General features: G+C 41.4%; 1 protein-coding gene across 2 annotated transcripts in view; it reads right to left on the bottom strand.

Annotated features, from left to right (window-relative positions):
* Positions 1 to 22,771, bottom strand: part of pnpla8 (patatin-like phospholipase domain containing 8) — an 85,924-nt gene that overhangs the window by 19,433 nt on the left and 43,720 nt on the right. The window contains exons 6-8 of one of the 2 annotated variants that reach the window (XM_052029816.1): positions 17,108 to 17,279; positions 9,320 to 9,377; positions 3,625 to 3,819 (exon numbers count right to left, since the gene is read on the bottom strand). In XM_052029816.1, the coding sequence (XP_051885776.1) occupies positions 3,625 to 3,819; positions 9,320 to 9,377; positions 17,108 to 17,279 (425 nt within the window). The remainder of the gene's footprint in view (positions 1 to 3,624; positions 3,820 to 9,319; positions 9,378 to 17,107; positions 17,280 to 22,771) is intronic. The other variant, XM_052029817.1, reaches the window with a different exon arrangement.

Here is a 22,771-nt window from a genome sequence, read left to right as displayed (position 1 = left end):
ACTTTGCATGAGTTTCCTGAAGTGAATGCTGATGAAGTATCTTTAGAAATAAAGGTTATGGATGTGGTGAAAATGAATAGGGCCGGAAATGTTGGAAATGTTAGCTGTGCTTCTGGAGATTCTGTCACCTGGTCTGGGTGGCTTGCTACAGCGGGTTGGAGGTTGCAGAAAGACTTGCTGCAATCTTTCATTCTTCTCCAGATCCAGTAAAGTACCAGGGGATTGGAAAGTGGCAGATGTCACACCCTTGTTTAACAAAGGGTGCAAGGACATTTCTAGTAACTACAGGCTGGTTTTCGTTATCAGTGCTGGTTAAGTTTTAAGAGCAATAATCAGAGAAAAAAATGACAGGTGGGTATTAGTTTATTAAGGAGAGTCAGCACAGATTTGCAAAAGACTATCTGAATTGTTCGATGAAGCAACAGGAAAGGTTGAAGCAAGTATGGTGGGTGTTGTCCATATGGACTTTAAAAAAAATCCAAGTTTATTTTACTTTCTTTATTAGTGGTATTTAAACATATTTCTCTGAATCAATGGTGCAGAATTCTAGCTGCTAGTCTAATAACTTAACCACCACCCCTCTGTCCAAGTTTGGGTTTGAAGAGATGGGGTTGTTCTCAGAGTAAAGGAAGAGGAAGGAGATTCAAGATTATGTCAGGCTTAGATCAGGTAGACAAAGAAAAGCTGTCCCCATAACCACCATGGAGTCCATCTGCCTCCACCAAGATAGCAATGACCAAGAATAACCCTGAAATGTCACTGACACGATATGATTAGGGTTTTTAACCCTAGTAAACTATCCAATTATCAGAGCAAATTTAAGGCACAGCCTTTGGATTCTGTGCTTCTGAGCTATACAGCACATTCACATACAAATGTGCAGTCAGTATTAGGCACAACAATTCTGCATGTTTGACTAAATCTCAAATTGAATCATTAATCAATGGATGATAGTTCTGCTAACCTGTTTGTAGTTTAGTAAAGAATGAGATCACTGAAATGATGACACAACAGCAATTACAGAAAGTAACTCCTGCAATGATCCACTTTTAAGAAAATCATATAATTTTGTTTATTTCATTTTGTGTGGTTTAGGTGCAGCCTTTCTTCACGAATGAAGACCGTGAACATTACGACGAGACTAAATGATAGTGGAGCTGCCCAAAGTGCTAAGGAAATGAGTTAGCTGTATCCATGGTAACCATTTTGCAACACCAATTGTAAAAATGCACTCAGCATCCATCAATGACCTAAAACAGTCCAAGAGAAGATCATAGTATTTACTTCAGAACTGGAATTGCTGTATTCTAATCTGCTTTTGTTTTGTCCTCGATGCTGAATTCAAAAATTTTAAATAGGATATCATTTTGCCAAAATATTTTTAATTACTCTTACAATATCATTTGATTGGGATTTGTGTGAGGGCTCTGTGAACATCCATTTAACAGATGAAACAAAAAGTTCATAATGTTTTAAATCCCAGCTTTTCCACTCATCTATCTCTTTGCAATTAACTGTGAGAAATGACAATAATTAAAAAGCCAAGGCATTAGTTAACACAATATGCATATCCGATTGAATTCAAAGCATCAAGATAACTGATAAGTACCATAACTCTCAGCCATTTATTTCTGAAGTAATGATGAACAGGTTATTTTATACAACAGTTTAATAAGGACCAAGTTAAAGGTTAAATCAGTGGAGAATTCTGGCTGTTTCCTTTCAGTCTTTAGGGTACTAACTTATGTCAGTTTAATATCTTACTCAAGTTGCTTATCTTCAGTCATATGCCTGTACAGTGAGTGTTGGAACACTAAGCAAAGTGCACATCAAAGTCAAATTCAAAACTGACCTTACAGAATGACTGTCCAAGTTGACTTCCCACAAGGAAGAGTGGCCTGAAGCTTGACTGAAGACTACCTCATTGAGGTTAGAAATGCCAAAATCTCAATTACTCTGTATCAGCAACATGACAAAATGTTGCATGCCAAAATGTGGCATCAAGTCAAAAGAGGAGACATTAAGACAAGTTTTAAGCAGTCTTCAAGGAACAGAGGCCAAGAGGTTTGGAGACAGAAATTTCGGACGGTGATACTGGATGAGTTTAAGGTAATGGTGGAACAGATGAAATGGGGATGTACAAAGAACCAGCAATAGAGGAGGAGGGGAGCATTCCAAGGTTATTGAGGGATGAGGCCAAGGAATAATTTCAACATATACCCAAGCTGAGATCAGAAAGTTCAACACATATCAGGAAGTGAAATGGCAACCTTTTTCTACTGTGTGATCATCTTAACCAGTGGGGTATCTGTAAACTCTTCATCTTTAACTAAACCTTTCGACTGGACATGGCAGAGCCAATGATATGAAAGTTGGCAACATCTTATTCCAGCAACAACCTGGTTTAAAGGTCAGTGTCAGCAAGCTATTTGACCATTTATAGTAATCAAGTAATCCCCAGCACCGACATTTCACAGGAGTTAGCAAACAGCAAGAGGCCAGGAGCCCTGTAATTTACTTAGGCATTCCAGGATGACTGGGGGCTCATTGTGATATACAAAAATCAAAGAATACTTTAGAAGGCACAGCACAAGTACAAAGAATATATAGGATTGAAACAGGCTTTTTGGCTCAACCAATCCCATCCTTCTAATGCACAGCACAACCCCCTTTTCCATCAAAAGCCTATTTTGTCTCTACTTGAATGCATTAACTAATATTTTCTTAATTGAATGCGGTAAAATGACAACAGATTGAATTACTGTACACTTCTAATTAACTCATCTTTGATTGATCCCATGGCACTATTCGAGGAGCAGGAGGGACTCGTTCTACTCAATATTTATGCTTAAACCAAATACCACGAAATTCATCAACAACCTGCTATTAGTAGGATCCTGCAGTATGTAAAATTTACTACTCTATCACCTACACAGCCACAATTATTGCACTTCAAAAACAACTCATTTGCTGTAAACTGCTTTGGAAACTGTTGATGACATGAATATAAATGTCTGTTACTTCTTATAACAAAATTCCAGAATCACTAACCAGGATCAATGAACAATGGCATATTTATGACTTGAAATTTTGCATTTTTATTTTTGGTTCAGTTCAAGGGTGTTTTTTTTTGTTTTATTACTGTTTAACAAAATCAGGTATAATTAGTTATTTAAAAAATCATCAGAGAATGCATCAACTCTCAGTTAATATAAAGCACAACCAGTCAAAATCGGGAATGATAACAATTACAGACAGGCAAATTATTTCTTCAGGAAAACCTTAATTTTCTATCACATATTCACCAACAGTTTTCTCTTTTGCTTCATTTCCACCTGTGCTTCCAGCCTCTCAAATGTGCTCACCACATTCCACAAACAAATGTCAGAATTGGTCAGTAACCTATGCAAGCATTTGGAAAACCACATGTGCTATTGTTAAAGCAAAATGAATGAAAACAAATTCTGCACAGCTGACATTTATTGCTGGCACAGAGTTTGATTGGAAGAAAAGAAAATGGATTTTCCAGGTTGACAGCAGGTTTTTTTTCCCCTCCCACTTTCAAAATAAAAATCGGTTGAAACTGAAAAATTCAAGACCTTAGTTCATAGCAACTAGCCATACCTGATGAAGGTCACTGCCAATAGCATATTCTTGGAAATAGCCGGGTGCAGCTGAAGATGCTCGGATTGCCTGCCAGAGTTTAAATTTACACCCACCCATATAGTGCGATCTTACACCAGGTAGGTGATTGTAGTTCCTGAAAACAAATGCTTTCAATGGTATCCCTTTGTTCACTATAGTGCTCACTGCTGCTACCTGCAAAGTAAACATTGTCATTATTTAAAAAAATAAATAAAGCTTTCATCTGTTTTTATAATTCATTATGTCCATTTTAGCAACTTATCCCTGTACACAAGGCAGTAATCTGCAGATCAGTTTTCTTTTTAATAGTCATTTCATCATATATTTTTAGGGGTAGCCTAACTTCAGATTCAGACACAGGGTTAATATCAACAAACCCTTGGAAATGAATACTGGAAAAAAAAACTGACAATAACCTCTAACGTGAGAAAAATAGGAGCTGACAAGTGATCCAGGAATACCAAGGCAGGTCTTCCACTATCTGTCAGATACTTGCAGTATCCCACTGAGAGGCCAGCTCCCAGCTCATGGCAATGCAGGACCTCTCCCTGCATGAGTGGCTTGCTGCTCTGACAGAACAGCTTTGACAGCCAGTGAGGCCTCATCCACAGGCTCGCCGGCTGCCATTTAAATTGCACATTGTGAATGTCCTCCGATTTTCAAATATTTAATAAATTGGGGCCAGCTAAAATCAGTTTTTGTTTAAACTTAAGGGACTAAGTTTATGAGCCAGGTTGCTACTTGGTGAATGTCCCTTTAAGGCACCTGGACAGTAGAGTAGTAGTGTGTGGTGTTATCTACAAGACAGCAAGACTATAATTGGAGCTGGACTGGCTGTTTGCACAGAGAGAGTCAAAGAGAGAGACACTGACTGCTGGTCTCTGTACCTATGGATGAGGAACAATAGATGTGTCTGTCATTGCAATCCATATATGGATTTTTGGAGCAATCAAGTGGAGTCCACTTTGTCGTTAACCTATACTGAAAGGCAGGTATTTCTGTGGGCGGCCACGTATCGAATGCTTTCAGGGTGGCAGATTTTTCGAAACAAAGCAATGGAGATCTTCGGAGATTGAGGTGTCGTATGGGTTCCATCGTGGAACATGTGGATTTCGTAAATTCTCTCCACATTCTCTCTACATTTTCTCTTCAGTCAATGGTGGTTTTGCAAAAGCCTTTGCTCACGTTCTACCTTATGACTTGTTGAACTGAACTTTGAGAATGATTCCTAGACTTGGGATTTGGGAATTAGCCACACACACAGAGTTTAGTTTTGGGGTTAATGTTTAACATCTAACGATTTCATTTTTCTTATTATTGCAAGTAGCTATTAATAAAATAGTTTCTAACACTTATACATGGCTCGTTGTGTTTCTATTGTTGCTGGTATGTAACAGCACACAGTCACACTTAAAATATGTAACCTAACTTAATCAAGTAACAAGCCCTCCCTGCAGCTTAAAAAGCTTTTTGCGTGTCTTTCCCTGTTCTGACGAAGTGTCTTCCTCCTGAAACGTCAACTCTTTTCATCTTCCAACAGATGCTGCCCGACCTGCTGAGCATTTCCAGCATTTTGTTTTTATTTTAGATTTCCAGCATCTCTCCTTACCTTTCTCCTGTTAGCTGAATTATCCCTTTGATTTCAATGGGCTTACTGTACTTACACTGGGTTAACCAGTGCAGGAACAATGGGCAGATTTACCAATATGAGAGTGGGGAAATCAGTGGAGATTTCCACTGCCCTGTTGAACCACAAGGCATAGCACAGGTATCTGTAGCTGTCACACTACTGAGTGCTACAGCCTCTATTCAGGAATAACACAGTTATGGGCAAATTTGTGTGGATCTCAGTGCAAGATAGATTCATACGTGTCGCTTAGTTTAAATACATACTGAGGCATTTTAGTAAAAGTTGATCAACAAATAATAACTTTTTGACTCAATTTTGGGCAGTCACTTGGGATCAAGGATGATTTGTTCCAGTTTAGTTCCATCATACTGCTGTTGATGCCAATCTACTCCAGACAGGACAAAGTACCAGCGGGTTGGGTGAGTAAGTAGTTTGGGAAATGATACGTTTCTTCCACACTGGGCTTTTGTGTGCTCCTGACACATAAATTCGAGGTAGTGACTAACACACAGGATGTTCCTTCTTCACTTTCAGTGGTTGTCGGCCAAGGATACCCAGCAGATAGTGGGGATATTGCGTTTTTAAGCTTTGAGAACATTTTTACATTTTTTTTCCCCTCTATCCACCTGGTAATCTCTTCCCATGTCAGAGTTCAGAACAGCGTCAGTTTTGGGAGTCTGGTGCCGGGCATTCAAACGAGCAGTTCTGCTCAAATGTGTTGACTGAGTGCAATTAAGACCTCAATAAGGGGACGTTGACCTGTGAGAGGACACTGATACAGGTTTGCTTATGCTGCCAGTGTACTTGGAGAACTTACCTCAAACTTGTCTGCCCACAGAAATAAGTCTCCATTTCATATTTTCTTCACACAAGACTTGATCCTAACCAGCCAGGTTCACACCAGAGCTAATCTCAATGCAGACTGGTGTCAAGCAAGGCAGAATCATTGTCACTTTTCTCTGTCTTTCTCACTGACATGTTGCACCTCACTTCCAACAAGCTTCCTGATGGAGTGGAAATAGCCCAGATGATCAATGGAAAGCTATTCAACCTATGCCACCTCAACTTCAAAACCAAGGTCACCCCAACCTTCGTGGTTGAAGCGCAGCATGAAGATAACTGTGCTTGAAGACCAAACTCCAAGCATCATCAACTCGTTCACTGAAGCATCCAAGAAGGGCCTTGCACTCAACATCTGCAAGCCAAAGATCCTCAACCAACCTGTCCAGCCTGTACAGTATTACCCTTTGATAATGATGGCTCACAATGTGACCATGGATAAGTTGGATCCATATCTGAGGAGCCATGTATCAGCAAAGGTAGATGTTGATGATGAAATTCACCATCACCTTCAGTGCATCAGCATAGCCTTTCGCCACCTGAGGGAAAGGCAGTTTGATGGTTTCAAAAGATTGTTGCTAAACCCCATCCAGCTCACCAACATTCTTCCAGGAAGGAAATCTGCCCTCATTACCTGTTTTGGCTTCTATACCTCTCAATGTGATTGACTCTTATGTGCTGTGAAACACTTGAAATACATGTGAAAATATTGGTTTGCTGTGAGTATTCTTTAAAGCAGTTGGCAGCTCTGATTTCACGACTATTACAGAACACTGGGAATTCCCTTGAACTGAGCCCTGACAGCAACCAATGCAAGAAAATGGGAAGCTCTCACTAGAGAGATTGCTAGATCTTCCTGAGCTTTCAAGGTCAGCAACAAGATCCTAGACAATGGCTTGAGGGAATAAAGAGAGCCAGATGAAAATTTTATTGCCATCCCTTAGATTCAAGGTCAAAACACATTAAAGCATTACCTGAGATATATACAACATTACACCTTCCACACACAATCTGTATCACACGTGAAAACTTGTCATATTTTATCCATACAAATATCTGCTTCTGAGGATCTTGTGGGTTCTGCAGTTGAGTCTGTGAACACTGGAGACACAAGAGACTGCAGATGCTGGAATCTGGAGCAACAAACAATGTTGTGGAGGAACTCAGCATCTGTGGGAGGAAAGGAATTGTCAACGTTTCGGGTCGAAACCCTGCATCAGACCCGAAACGTCGACAATTCCTTTCCTCCCACAGATGCTGCATGACCCACTGACTTCCTCCAGCACATTGTTTGTTGATGTGGGAACACAACTCTTTATTGATGCTGGCATAACCAATTTATTATTTCTCTCTAAATGGGAAATCAATTTAGCCCTCACTTTGTTCAGCATAAACATTAGCAGATGAAATCTTTCTAATTATCAACTAACATGGCTCTCCAGAATGCTGATGACACCAATTTCTCTTCCTTTAAATCTTTCTGCACTACTCAGTAGCCAATAACAAAGACAAATACTTTGACTTCAACACATTAGTTTTCCCTCCGTGGTTCACTAAGTGACTAAGTATATTGTTTTTCTGCTTGGAACGTTAAATTAACAAGTATCAAGAGCCCTAACAACCTTTGGCACCTGTTAAGTCCAGCAGCATCTTTACCACTGAGTTACTGTAGCTCCCTTGTCTTGGGGAGGGAGGATAAGATCTTGCAATTCAGTCAACTTGTAATAAGTAACTGTGCAATTACCCAAAGATACTGGAAGCAACAATGCTGACCATACATAGCTAGCCTTAAGTTTAAACGTTTGACTTAGTAATATTAAAAAAAATGTATGCTTAAAATAAATTTCCTTTAAAAAAAACCCCAACACAACTCATCTCTGTAGTTACATAAAAATGATTGATAGAACATGGGGGAGCATCGTGCTAGAGATAGGGCGTGCTACTTTTAGGGAGACGCATCTGGCAGTTGTTCCTTGGGGCTCCTTGCTTCAGAATGTATTTGGTAACATTGTGCAGAAGGTCAAGAATTAATCTTCACAACTGTCTATCCTAGATTTTACAATTTATGTTATGTACAGTGATTTCCCTCAGATCTTACGACCCACCAAATGATGTCACAATTCTCTTTGGAAAATATCACTCATTGGGATATAACACCAGACAAAACACTCCTGCAGGAAAAAAAGAGCCCATCTAAAAGGCAGCCCAAGATGTAATAATGGCATATGATTTGGTGTCGACATTTATAGGTTAACAGGAATGTAAAATTTTGATCAAGGCAAAATATTAACAACATATTTATAAAAAAGTCAGATGCATAAAGATTAAATTTCAATGCTCATGCACAAAGCAAGCTCCATGGGATCAAAGCTGAAATGCTAATCTTAAAATTCTCATCCTCAAATCTCTTTCAGCTACACCTCCTCCAAATTCGGTCACCTAAAGTTGCCCTTTTCTTGTATTATTTAGCCTAGACACTGCCATGTAATTGTCTTAATTTTTTTTTGTTCTAATTACAATTTTTTTATATATATCTGAAGACCTTAAGCAGCTCAAGTTTTGAGCTAGAAAAACATTCTTCACTGTTTAATCTATTTTGGAACATATGCCTTTGATATACATTACTGCTCAGTTTTATTGGCCACTGATTTTGAAAATTCTGTGTTCATTCCATTTTCTCTCCCCATGTTCATTTACTTGCAGTAACTGGGTTTTATTATGGTCAGGTTTCTACCTATACCTTCTGCATCAAGATTAGTCATGTACTGAAGTAAAATGCTATGCAGAGGAGCATTTACGAAAATCATCACTGCTAAGCTCATAGAACACAAGATAGGCGCAGGAATGGGTAACTCAGCCCTTCAAGTCTGGTCTGCCATTAAATATGATTATGGCTGATCTATTCCAGGTCTCACTGCCTCTTATGTGCCATTTCTCCATAATTCCCTGATCTTTCAAAGGTGTATCTGCTTCCTTGTTCGATACCCCCAGTGGTCCAGCCACAACTCTCTGGTGCAGACAACTCCAGAGATTCACCACCTTCTGCAAGATGACAAAATATCATTATAGTATTGATGAGATTCAAGGCCAAGTGGCTACTATAAAAATTTTTTCATGATGGCAATGGTTACAAGAGTATGCAATGTGTTAATGCACTTTGTCAACAAGCCAATCACTTTCGATCTGAAGTACAGACCAGCTCACCTTCGGGCTTTTTGGATTCCTTGCGGTTTGAATTAAAAGATCTTCACCCATTCTTTCCCTATAATCGAGAACATTAATCACAGTAAGAAACATCTTAACTTCAAGCTAAATTTCAATTACAAAAGACTTTGTGAACTGTATTACTGATTCAGTATGTACTCTATGATTCAGTATGTTCTCTATGTACTGTATGAATATGATTGACAAACTAATGTGACTGAACTGCTAAAGTTAGTTTATTCTTTTACTAATGTAGGTCTACAAATGGAAACAAAAAAATGCAGCTCAGGAGATTCTCTTCACCCTTAGAGAATCAAAATTTTTCATGCAAAATGTTTTTTTCTAACAGTTCGGGGATAGCAGGGAGTAACTGCGCAGGCGCGTGATGTCAGTAGCGCGCAAACAGTTTAAAAAGACCGCCATATCCAGCGGGCAGTGTTCGGAGTGGGCAGCTGAGTGAGAGGGAGCCTAGTGATTGGGCTTTGGCTCAACGGGCTTCAGCAGTAAAGGGGTAAGGCGCATGAGTAGCTGATAAGTAAAGGTAAGGTTTACCTGTTATTGTTATAAATTTTAAGTAGGATAAAACTAGGTAAGGAAAGAATAGTTCAGATGGAGGACATGGTGATGACATGGTGAGGACATGCAGCTGCGTGATGTGGGAGCTACCGGACCCTGCTGGGGTGCACGGTGACCACTTCTGCAGTAAGTGCTGGAGGCTGGAGGAACTTCGGTTCAGAATTCATGAGCTGGAGTCTCAGCTTCAAACACTGCGAAGCACCAGGGAGGGAGAGAGTTATGTAGATGCTGTGCATTGGGAGGCAGTCACCCCCCCCTTAGAGCAGGTACTTCTACGGTCCAGGAAGCAGATAGAAGGGTGACTGTCAGGGGAGAGAAAAAGTAAAAGAAAGGGAACAGGCAGATAGTGCAGAGGACACTGGAGGCTGTTCCCCTCAATAACAGGTTTTCTGCTTTGGAAGCTGTTGAGGGGGTTGACTTGCAGGGATCAAGCAGCAGTAGCCAGGTCTCTGGCACTGGGACTGGTCCTGCTGCTCAGAAGGGAAGGCAGGAGAAGAGGACGGCAGTAGTGGTAGGGGACTTGATAGTCAGGGAAACAGATAGGAGGTTCTGTGGAAGTGAGCATGAATCCTGGATGGTATGTTGCCCCCAGGTGCCAGGGTCCAGGATGTCTCTGATAGCGTCCATAGTATTCTTGAGCGGGAGGGAGAACAGCCAGAAGTCGTGGTACATTTTGGTACCAACGACATAGGTAGGAAGAGGGATGAGGTCCCAAAAAGTGAGTTTAGGGAGCTATGCAGAAGGCTGAAGAACAGGACCTCAAGGGTAGCAATCTCAGGATAGCTGCCAGTGCCATGTGATAGTGAAGGTAGGAATAGGAGGAGACAGCAGATGAATGTGTGGCTGAGGAGTTGGTGCAGGAGGGAAGGTTTTAGATTTTTAGATCATTGGGATCTCTTCTGGGGAAGGTGGGATCTGTACAGAGAGGACAGGTTACACCTGAACCCGAGGGGGGCCAATATCCTTGCATGAAGGTTTGCTAGGGTGATTCAGGAGGGTTTAAACTAGTTTGCGAGGGGGATGGAAAGCAGAGGGGTAGGTCAAAGGAAGACATGAATATGGAAAAGTCAGATCTAACATTTAGAGAGGCTTTGAGGAAGGAGAAGCAGAGTACAGGGGATAAAAGTAGAAAGGTGGATGGGCTAAAGTGTATTTACTTAAATGCAAGAAGCATCAGGAATAAGGGTGATGAACTGAGAGCTTGGATAAATACATGGAACTATGATATTGTGGCTCTTGCAGAGACTTGGCTGTCTCCAGGGCAGGAATGGATATTGAAAATTCCTGGATTCCTGGATTTCAGTGTTTTAAAAGGCATAAGGAGGGGGGGAGAAGAGGAGGAGGGGTGGCGTTACTGGTCAGAGATACTACTACAGCTGCAGAAATGGTGGATAATGTAGAAGGATCCTCTCCAGTGTCAGTATGGGTGGAAGTTAGGAACAAGAAAAGAGCAGTTCCTCTACTGGGAGTATTCTATAGGCCCCTGGTAGCAGCAGGGATACTGAGGAGCAGACTGGGAGGCAGATTTTGGAAAGGTGCAAGAATAACAGGGTTGTTATCATGGGAGACTTCAACTTCCCAAATATTGATTGGTACCTGCTTAGTACCAAAGGTTTAGATGGGGCAGAGTTTGTTACGTGTGTCCAAGACAGATTCCTGTCACAGTATGTTGATAGGCCGACTAGAGGGAATGCCATATTAGATCTAGTATTAGGTAATGAATTGAGTCAGGTGACAGATCTCTCGGTGAATGAGCATTTGGGGGACAGTGACCACTGCTTCCTAACCTTTAGCATTGTCATGGACAAGGAGAGGGGCAAAGAGGACAGGAAGATATTTAATTGGGGAAGAGCAAATTATGAGGCTATGAGGCTAGAACTTGCGAGTGTGAATTAGGATGACATTTTTGAAGGGAAATGCACTATGGGGATGTGGTCGTTGTTCAGGGATCTCTTGCAGGATGTCAGGGATAAATTTGTCCTGGTGAGGCAGAGAAGGAATGGCAGGGTGAAAGAACTATGGGTGACAAGAGAGGTGGAACAACTAGTTAGGAGGAAGAAGGCAGCATACATGAGGTGTGGGCAGCAAGGATCAGATAGGGCTCATGAGGAATACTGGGTAGCAAGGAAGGAACTTAAGAAGGGGCTGAGGAGAGCAAGAAAGGGACATGAAAAGGCTGTGATGAGTAGGGTTAAGGAGAATCCCAAAGCTTTTTTCACGTACATGAAGAGCAGAAGGATGATGAGAGTAGGTAGGTAGCACTGATAGGGTTCTTTGAGGAGGAGGTGACCAGGAAGATTGATGAGGGTAGTGCAGTAGATGTGGTCTACATGGATTTTAGTAAGGCATTTGACAAGGTTCCACATGGTAGGCTTCTTCAGAAGGTCAGAGGGCATGGGATCCAGGGAGGCTTGGCCATGTGAATTCAGAATTGGCTTGCCTGTAGAAAGCAGAGGGTTGTGGTGGAGGGAGTGCATTCAGATTGGAGGGCTATGACTAGTGGTGTTGCATAGGATTGGTTCTGGAACCTCTACTTTTTGTAATATTAAGTCATGGGTTAACCCATAAATTTAAATGGGTTAGCAAGTTTTCAGATGACACAAAGGTCAGTGGTGTTGTGGATAGTGTGGAGGACTGTCGAAGTTTGCAGAGGGATAGCGATAGGATGCAGAGCTGGGCTGCCAAGTGGCAGATGGAGTTCAATCCGGAGGAGTGTGAGGTGGTACACTTTGAAAGGACAAACTCCAAGGCGGAGTACAAGGTTAATGGCAGGATTCTGGGCAGTGTGGAGGAGCAGAGGGATCTGGGGGTTCATATCCACAGATCCCTGAAAGTTGCCTCACAGGTGGATAGGGTAGTTAAGAAAGCCTGTGGGATGTTAGCTTTCATAAGTTGAGGGATCGAGTTTAAGAGCCGCGAGGTAATGATGCAGCTCCATAAAACTCTGGTTAAACCACACTTAGAGTACTCTGTCCAGTTCTGGTCGCCTCACTAAAGGAAGGATGTGGAAGCGTTGGGAAGGGTGCAGAGGAGATTTACTAGGATGCTGCCTGGATTGGAGAGTATGGATTATGAGGAGAGACTAAGGGAGCTAGGGTTTTACTCTTTGGAGAGAAGAAGGATGAGGGGAGACATGATAGAGGTATACAAAATATTAAGATGAATAGATAGAGTAGACAGCCAGCGCCTCTTTCCCAGGGCACCAATGCTCAATACAAGAGGGCATGGCTTTAAAGTAATGAGTGGGAAGTTGAAGGGAGATATCAGAGGGAGGTTTTTTTATCCAGAGAGTAGTTGGTGCACGGAATGTGCTACCTGGGGTGGCGGTGGAGGCAGGTACATTGGTCAAGTTCAAGAGATTGTTAGATAAGCATATGGAGGAATTTAAAACAGGGGGATATGTGGGAGGAAGGGGTTAGATAGTCTTAGGCGTGGTTTGAAGGTCAGCAAACATGGTGGGCCGAAGGGCCTGTATTGTGTTGTATTATTTTATGGAATTAACTATCAAAGTATTTCCTAACTCCAAATTTCAATTTCAATGTATTGACTATCACAAATATTTATTTATTTGTCACATGTATATCAAACAGTGAAATGCGTCTTTTTGCATTACTGAGAATGTGCTGGGGCAGCCCGCAAGTGTCGCCACTCTTCCGGTGCCAACGTAGCATGCCCACAGCTCCTAACCTGTATGTCTTTGGAATGTGGTAGGAAACCAGAGCACCCGGAGGAAACTCCTTACAGACAACAGCAGGAATTGAACCCAGGTCGCTGGCACTGTAATGGTGTTATGTTAACCGCTACACAACCATGCTGCCCAATTGGTTTCATGGTTGCTAAATAAAGCTCGTAACATTCAATGCTTTTACATGCTTTACATTTTCGAGCAGCATAAGTATCTGTTACCAGACTCTCTCGATCTTCACTTTCCCATTGTTAAATTTTCTCTAAACATCAAAGGACAATACAACTTTTGTAAGAAAATTCATAGGCTGAAAAAGTATTGTATAAAGTCCACTGCTATTGTGCAAAATATTTTATAGCAATAAATACAGAACAGCAACATAAAAGGGAAGAAACTCTTGTATTCAAACCCTAAACCTGAGGGTAGAGGATTAATATTGCCAACTGACATGGCAGTTATGATCAGGATCACGCTGGAGACAACAATGTTATCTGCATAACAGCATAGGGTGAATGTTGGCCAATCAAATTTAATTTACATTCATGCCATCCAAAAATATGTTCATTTTCTACCAGAGGTTCCAAAAATTCTACCAGAGGTTCCAAAAATTCTGAGTTTATAATCATACAGACAGAAATTTGGAGTGCAGGTCATTCTCAATCTTGCCTCCCTTCTCAGGACAAGGAGGAAGGAGCACATCCATATTTCATTGATACCATTCTGAAGTTGGGTTTTGCCCATGACCAGCCAGTTTCCCTTTTGAAATATACAAGATCTTAAGGGAGGCATGACAGAATAGATGTTGAGGTATTTCTCCTTGTGGGAGAGTCTTGACTGAAAGGACAATTACAAAATAAGGGGACAGTTGTTTATAACTGAGCCGTGTCAGAATTTCTTCCTGCACATGGTGGTGAATCTCTGGAATTCTCTATCCCAGAAGCAAGATCATTGGAAGTATTTAAAGTAGTAGATGAATTTTTGAAAGATCTGGGAATTGAGGGCTATGGGGAACTGACACAGAAGATGAGTTGAGACCTGGGGCAGTTCAGCCATAATCATATTGAATGGTAGGGGAGGCTTGAGGGGCCTGGTGGTCCACTTGTGCTCCACTTTTCCTTTTTCAGACTGAAACTCCAATATCCGTCGTACCAATTCTCTAGTGGGACAGATGACAGCACTACCTCGAGTGTTATAGCACACCACATTGGGTGCACTGCCTTTCACTACATTGTTCCACTTTGCCTTTTAGAGAATCTTTTTCCAGCTGCGAGTTAAAAGATTTGGTTTTGCCATGTAAGGCAAAAATCAGAGTTTTATATACATTGAAAGATTTGGCTGCAATACTTTGTACCCTATGGACTGTGTGGTGGACCAAAGTTTTCATTATACAGGATCCAGTCATCCCCCATGCGTGCTAACTCATGATGAGGAGTTGGTTTTTACAAGCCCCTTGTTTATCCAGGTTACTGTTTTTTGTATGAAACCTTATATAACATGTGTAAGCAGGATATTGAACGACTGAGATGAAGCCAGAGGCAGATTCTGCATGCATATGAAGCATGAGGCATGGACGATCAGGAATAGGAACCCCAGCTTCTTTTTAACTCCTTGGATTGTTAAAAAGACCAGCCACTTGAATGGGCAAGGCACAGAAGTATACATACATAATGTGGACAAATGGAATTACTGTAGATGGGCAAAAAGCATGCCAAGGTCATAGTGGGATGAAGGGCCTGTTTCTGTGCTGTACAACTCTATGAGTCTCCTTCACATCCCAGTGGAACTGAATGCAATGACATGAAACCTCTCTGTATCCTCCTTACAATCCAGACCATCACCCAGCTTCACACCATCAGTAAACTTGTTCATCTTGCATTTATTTAATACCCTCATTCAAAATAGTGTGAACATTTGGGGCCCAGCACTAATCCCAATGGCATGCCAATAGTCATGGTCTCTAAACTGAAAAATGACACCTTTATTCCCATTATATTTTTTCTGCCCTTTAACTGATCCTCAATGTACCTCAGTATATTGATCACAACCCCATAGGTCCTAATTTTGTTTAAGAACTTTTTGTAGCACCTTACTGAGTGGCTTCTGAAAGTACAAAAATACCTCATCCATTGCGTCTCTCTTAATTATTCAGCCTGTTACAATTTCAAGAAGTTCTATCAGATCTGTCAAACGTTTTCCCTTTCACACATCCACGTTGACTCTGCCCAATCTTTTATCAAAAAATTGTTGTGTTACCATTTTGTTAATGGTTGATTCTCGCAATTTCCCAACTACTGACGCAAGGCTAATTGGTCTGTAGTTCCGTGTTTTCACTCCCCTTCCTCCTGAGGGCTTACACTTCCTGCCTCCCAGTCTGTGGGAACCATTCTGGAATCAATGGAATTTTGGAAGATGATTAATGCATCCATCATCTCCATGACCACCTCCTTCAAAAGCTCAAGATGCAAGTTATCAGGTCCTGGGGATTTATCACCTTTCCGACACTTTAATTTCTCCAACACTTTTTTGTTAAAAAACTCATTCTAACTTTTTTTTCAGCTCCTCGTTCACTCTAGACCTGTTCTGTACTACTTCCAGGTTTTGTGCATCTTCATCCATGAAGATACATGATTTTTAAAAAATAAATTATTTTCCCTTACTCTCCACCAAAACATCTCATGTCTTTGTCTGCAAGACAGACATGTTAACTTTAGCTAATCTTTTCCTTCAACTCTTTTCTTCAATTTTCCCTGTCTTTTTCAAAAGTTTAATTTCCAGCCTTGGTCACTTTGCAGCCACATCTCTGCAATGGCTCCTTAGGCTATAATTGGACCTATACTGGTATGCTTATATGCTTTGTCTCTTCCTAAGAGACTCCTGTTATCATTAACACTTTGGCTGCTCTACATTATCACCCCTTTTCTTTAAGTTACTAAATCCCCCCTCAACAGCACCCTCTTCCTTCTGTTTCCCTAACTAATTAGTTTAAAGTCTTACCCATGGAATAGGCTTATGACAGGCAGCCTATCATTTTGAGCCTTAAAGACTGCACTAGCTGTAATTGTTAAAAAGCAGCCGAAAACAAAGAGGGCACAGCTGTTGAGGGAGCTGGTAATGATGCAGCAGGTTTTAAAGGGCTGTTACTTTTACAAGAATGTGCTAAACAAAATGCTTTACTGGAGAACACAGGAAGCAAAATAAAACTAAATGCCAATGTTCCAAAAACATTCAAATTTGTCAAAAAATGGACGATTTAAAAAAAAGACCATTTCAGTAGGCATAGATTACATAATTGGCACAAGAAGTGCGATATGTGTTTGCCACAAATCATTAATTTCAACATGGGTCATCCTTATACTAACTCCTCGACCGCACAATCCAAAAGTCCTTCTTTAAAAGATATTAAATCACACACATACACTAAGAAGTTGGCACTATAAATAAGAACCTAAGTTGTTATACAGTTGAGTGCTAAGGTGAGAGATATTGGGGAATCATTAGAAGAAAATGCAAGGATATCTGATACTTACTTCAGTACTTTTTCCCATGGCTCACTCTCATAAAAGGCATGGCTCCAGCCCATTTTCATTGTTCCCACTATTACATTCTGTTTAAATACATCTGTCCCTATCTTTCGGTACATTTCCTCACAATCATCCAATGGAATCTGGAAAAACCCCAACATGAAGGCGAGTATGGCACCTGCAGATGACAAAAAAAACAAAGATCAGCTCAACTGCACCACAAATAACTGATCGTTCAATCTTGGATTTTAAAAGTTAAATATGAAAAACAATTTGAATTGTGCAAAGCAATCTCGGGAAGGCACAGAAGCACACAAGTTTGCATTGGCACATTACATACAATTGGCTAAAATGCAGCTTTTCCTAGAACAGATTGGAACCAATATGCTAAATGACCTACAAACAATCTGATGGAGGAACTCAGCAGTGCTCACTGACAACATGCAGCCTACTATTATGGTGATCAGCTTTCCTAACCAACTCTGCAAGAAAGAACACATAAGGGAGAAAAAAAATCAACTGGAATTTCCTTGCATCTTGTACAAGGGACCAACAGCCATTTTGGCCATGAGCTAACTGCTTGGAAATTGAATAGCATCAAAGGCCTTTCCCTTGCACGTTGTGGAGGTAGAGCAAAAGATTTAGCAAGAAAGTAGGTAAATAAATCATAGCAAATGTTGGTATCTGCTATCAGTGGTGGCTGGGGGACGGTGAACACAGGGTGGGAAGTCCACAACCTCTGGTTTGGGAGACTGGGGGTGTGCTCAGTTGTAAGGTACTGCTATTTTATTAAATTCAAGATTTTGCATATATATCAATCAGCTGTTTAAATCAAGGTGTGAAGTAGAGGCTGTGGTTTTCTTATCAAATAAAATTATGACAAAAGATAAACTTTTTTTTATTGGCAAGGTGTCAAGACACATGGAACAAAGACTGGTAAACAGAAGTGAGTTAGTGGAATATGAGGAGGCAACTGAGAAATTAAACATTTGACTTAGACAAAATAGTTGGGAACCACAATGATAAAATTGAATACAAAGACGAGCAGAGGAAATTCAGGGAACATTTTCTGTGAGTGGTGCTATAATATAAGGATGAAACTAAAAAGAGACTCAAGAGTCTGTGGACAATGGCCAACATGTTTAACTTCTGTAACATAATAATCAATAATCCATAATGAAGGATGTTGTGATGGAACACCACAATAACAAGGATTGGGAGAATCAACATGGATTTATGAGAGGGAAATCATGTTTCACTGATCTATTAGAGCTTTTTCAAGATGTGACTCATCAAATAGACACAAAGAAATTAGTGGATGTGATGCATTTAGATTTTCAGAAGGATTTTGATGAGGTTACAAACAAAAGGCTGGACAATGAGGTTAGAGCACAAGGAACTGGAGACAATATACAGGCATGGATTGAGAACTGCCTGCCTGATGGGTTAACAGACTGTGACTTTGGGTACTGTGTTGCCCGAGCATGGAACAGAAAAGAGGTCCACATCTCCTGTGCATGACAGGTCCAAATGCCTAACGCTCTCCATTATTTCCATCAACCTGTCCCTAAAAGATCAGCATCAACAGACGCACTGCTGCAAGAAAATCATTGTCAAGATTATCAAGGACATCACAAAGATAGCTCTTCTTAGACCACTTCAACCAATCAATTCCCAGCCTACAGGACCCATGAAGTGTCCACACCTTATGCCTTGAAATTAGCATAATTGGGTCCTGCAAAGACACTCACAGATTGACTACTAAGTAGAACCAGACCTGATGAGAATAACCAGGAGATCAAGCAGCAAATCAAATGCAAGCTGAAGTCATTTCTGGATTGGAAGCTCCACCATTCCTCAAGATAAAAGGAACAACTCAACAAGCATCCAAAGGTAGAGGTCCATCAGAAACCAATAACCTAAAGAACAGATGGTGACAGAGAGAGTGCAAGAGGCTGAGCAATGCACTGACAGTCATGACATGCACAGGTTCTTTGATACTTCAAAAGTCATCTATGGCCCAAATATCCAAGCCCCACCAAAAGGACCACTTCAAAATCCCCCTCAATTACAGTTTGTCCCTAAGATGAGTACCACAGAAGCAAATACTGGCTAACCGCGTGCTACCCGACCAGCAAGAAGTTGAAAAGTCTACAGTTCGTGACCAAGAATTCAAGGTCTTATCTTCAACATCTGGCAAGAGGAGAAATTCGCAGAAAATATCAGAGATGTCATAATTGTGAACATCTTCAAGGAGACAGGGCTGTGTATGGTAACTATAGAAGGTATTCCATGCTGTTGTTGCCACAGGAATAGTCAACACCAGGGTTCTTTTAAAGCGCCTCTTCCCAGCAACAGAAGAGCTGCTCCTGAGACCCCCAGTGGAGAGTCAATGGACATAATCGTCACTATGCCACGAAAGTACAGCAGCAGCAACTATGAAATGCAGCCTTTTTTCAACTTGACCATAGCCTTTGACTTCAATCAGGAGGGACTGTGGAACACCCTCCTCAAATGCAATTGTCCACAGAAAATCACCTCCATATTTGCTCCAAAATATGGTCAGGAAACCAAGTGCTATATTTCCAAGTTTGCTAACGATACTAAACTAGGTGGAATTGAGACAGGGGAGGAGGATGAAGAGACTTCATGGGAATAGAGACAAGCTAAGTGAGCAGAGAGAACAGAATGTGGAAAAATGTGACATCACCCACTGGTGCACAAAACAGAGCATTTTTCAAATATAGGACACTGTGTTCTGGGAGGGAGGATTGCATTCCTAGACAACAGATCACATCGTGACTTTCCGTAACATGAAGCCACGTCATCTGTGCATACGTCAAGAAACGAGTTGAAAAGAAAATGCATTTTGTGTTTATTTATTTACTTCTTTCACATAAATTTTGGAGAAAGTGAATTTTGTTGTGTTTCTCAAATTTTTGGGTAGTTATTTGTGAATTCCATAAGGTCAAATGTTCATTACCTGAATGACTCTAAAGTGAGGGTCACCTGTGAATGAGAGGTGGTGATATAATTTAAGGAACCAGGGTGTCCTTGTACACAAGTCACTCAAAACTAACATGCAGGTGTAGCAAGCAAGTAGGAATATAAACAGAATGTTAGCCTTCGTTAAGAGAGAATTTGAATATAAAGATGTCCTATTGTAATTATACAGCATCTTGGTGAGACTGGACCTGGAGTACTGCAGACAGTTTTGGTATCCATACCCAAAAATGAATTTATTTGCCATAGATAGTATGCAACAAAGATTCACCAGAATAGTCTCTGGGATGGCAGATTTACCATACAAGGAGTATCACAACAAGGGAGGACATCCTGGAGGGATTGTCTACTGAGTGTGGGTGGAAGTCAGAACCAGGATGGGAATGATCTCTCTATTGGGAGCATTCTACAGACCCCCCCCCCCCAAGAGCAGCAGAGACACTGAGGAGCAGATTAAGAGGCAGATTTTGGAGAGATGCAAAGATAACAGGGTTGTCGTCATGGGGATTTCAACTTCCCTATATTGATTTGCACCCCCTTAGTGTAAAGGGGATAGATGGGGCAGAATTTGTTAGGGTATCCAGGAAGGATTCCTGACACAGTATGTGGACAGGCCAACAAAAGGAGAGGCCACAATGGACCTGGTACGAGGCATTGAGCCTGATCAGGTTTCAGATCTCTCGGTGGGAGAGCATTTTGGAGACAGCAACCGTAACTCCTTGACCTTTACCATAGCCTTGGAGAGGAATAGGAGCAGACGATATGGGAAAGTATTTAACTGGGGAAGGGCAAATTATGATGCTATCAGGCAGGAACTTGTGAGCATAAATTGGGAACAGATGTTCTTGGGGAAATGCACAGTGGAAATGTGGAGGTTGTTTAGGGTGTACTTGTATGGGGTTCTGGACAGGTTTGTCCCACTGAGGGAGGGTAAGGATGATAGAGTGAAGGAACCATGGTTTACAAGAGACATAGAATGTCTTGTCAAGAGGAAGAAAGCATGGATCAGGCAGGGCTCTTTAGAGTTACAAGGTAGCCAGGAAGAGGCCTAAGAATGGACAGGAGAGCTAGAAAGGGGGCCTTGATGAGTAGGATTAAGGAAAACCCCAAGGCATTCTACAAATATGTGAAGAATAGGAGGATGACTAGAGTGAGGGTACGGCCAATCAGGGATAAGAGAGGAAACATGTGCCTGGAGTCAGAAGAGGTAGGGGAGGTCCTTAATGAATACTTTGTTTCAGTATTCACCAATGAGAGATACCTTGATGTTTGTGAGGATGGCCCACAACAGGCTGATATGGTAAGGCACATCAACGTGAAGAAAGAGGATGTGCTGGAACTTTTGAAAAAATATTAGAACAGATAAGTCACCGGGGCCGAACAGGATATATCCAAGGTTATTACAGGACACGAGGGAAAAGATTGCTGTATCTCGGCAATGATCTTGACCGCAGGAATAGTGCCAGATGATTGGAGGGCAGCAAATGTTGTACCTTTGCTCAAGAAAGGGAGTAGAGATAACCCTGGGAATTACAGGCCAGTGAGTCTTACTTCAGTGGTGGGCAAATTACTAGAGAAGATTCTTAGAGACAGGGCATTTGGAGAAGCATAGGCTGATTAGGGACAGTCAACATGGCTTTGAGAGGGGTAGGTTGTGCCTCATGAGCCTGATTGAATTCTTTGAGGATGTGACAAAGCACATTGATGAAGGTAAAGCAGTGGATGTGGAGTACATGGATTTTAGTAAGGTGTTTGATAAGGTTCCTCGTGGAAGGCTCATTCAGAAAGTCAGGAGGCATGGGATCCAAGGAAACTTGGCTGTGTGGATTCAGAACTGGCTCGCCCATAGAAGGCAGAGGGTGGTTGTATTCTGCCTGGAGGTCAGTGACCAGTGGTTTTCCACAGGTATCTGTTCTGGGACCCTGCTCTTTGTGATTTTTATAAATGACTTGGATGAGGATGTGGAACGGTGGGTTAGTAAGTTTGCAGATGACATGAAGGTTGGTGGTATTGTGGATAGTGTAGAAGGTTGCTGTAGGTTACAACAGGATATTGATAGGATACAGAGCAGGGCTGAGAAGTGGCAGATGGAATTCAACCGAGGAAAAGTATGAAGTGATACACTTTCGAAGATTGAATTTGAAGGTAGAATACAAGGTTAATGGCTGAACTCTTAGCACTGTAAGGGAACAGAGGGATCTTGGATCCACATCCATAGATCCCTCAAGGTTGCCGTGCAGGCTGATTGGGTTGTTAAGAACGCGCATGACCTTCATTAGTCGGGGTATAGAGGTCAAGAGCTGCAAGGTAATGTTGCGGCTCTATAAAACTCTGGTTGGACCACACCTGGAGTATTGTGTTCAGTTCTGGTCACCTCACTATAGGCAGGATGTGGAAGCTTTAGAGACGGTGCAGAGGAGATTTACCAGGATGCTGCCTGAATTGGAGAGCATGTCTTATGACGATAGGTTGAGTGAGCTAGAGCTTTTCTCTTTGAAGCAAAGGAGGATGAGAGATGACTTGATAGAGGTGTACAAGAAGATAAAAGGCATGGATTGAGTGGATAGTCAGAGACTTTTTCCCTGGTGAAAATGGCCAACACGAGGGGACATAATTTTAAGATGATTGGTGGAAGGTACGTGGGGGATGTCAGAGGTAAGTTTTTTT

Source organism: Pristis pectinata, chromosome 15, assembly GCF_009764475.1.
Source record: "Pristis pectinata isolate sPriPec2 chromosome 15, sPriPec2.1.pri, whole genome shotgun sequence".
In the NCBI taxonomy this organism is placed as follows: Eukaryota; Metazoa; Chordata; class Chondrichthyes; order Rhinopristiformes; family Pristidae; genus Pristis; species Pristis pectinata.
Note: the sequence above shows the minus strand (reverse complement) of the source record. Positions and strands in the feature narration are given on the sequence as shown.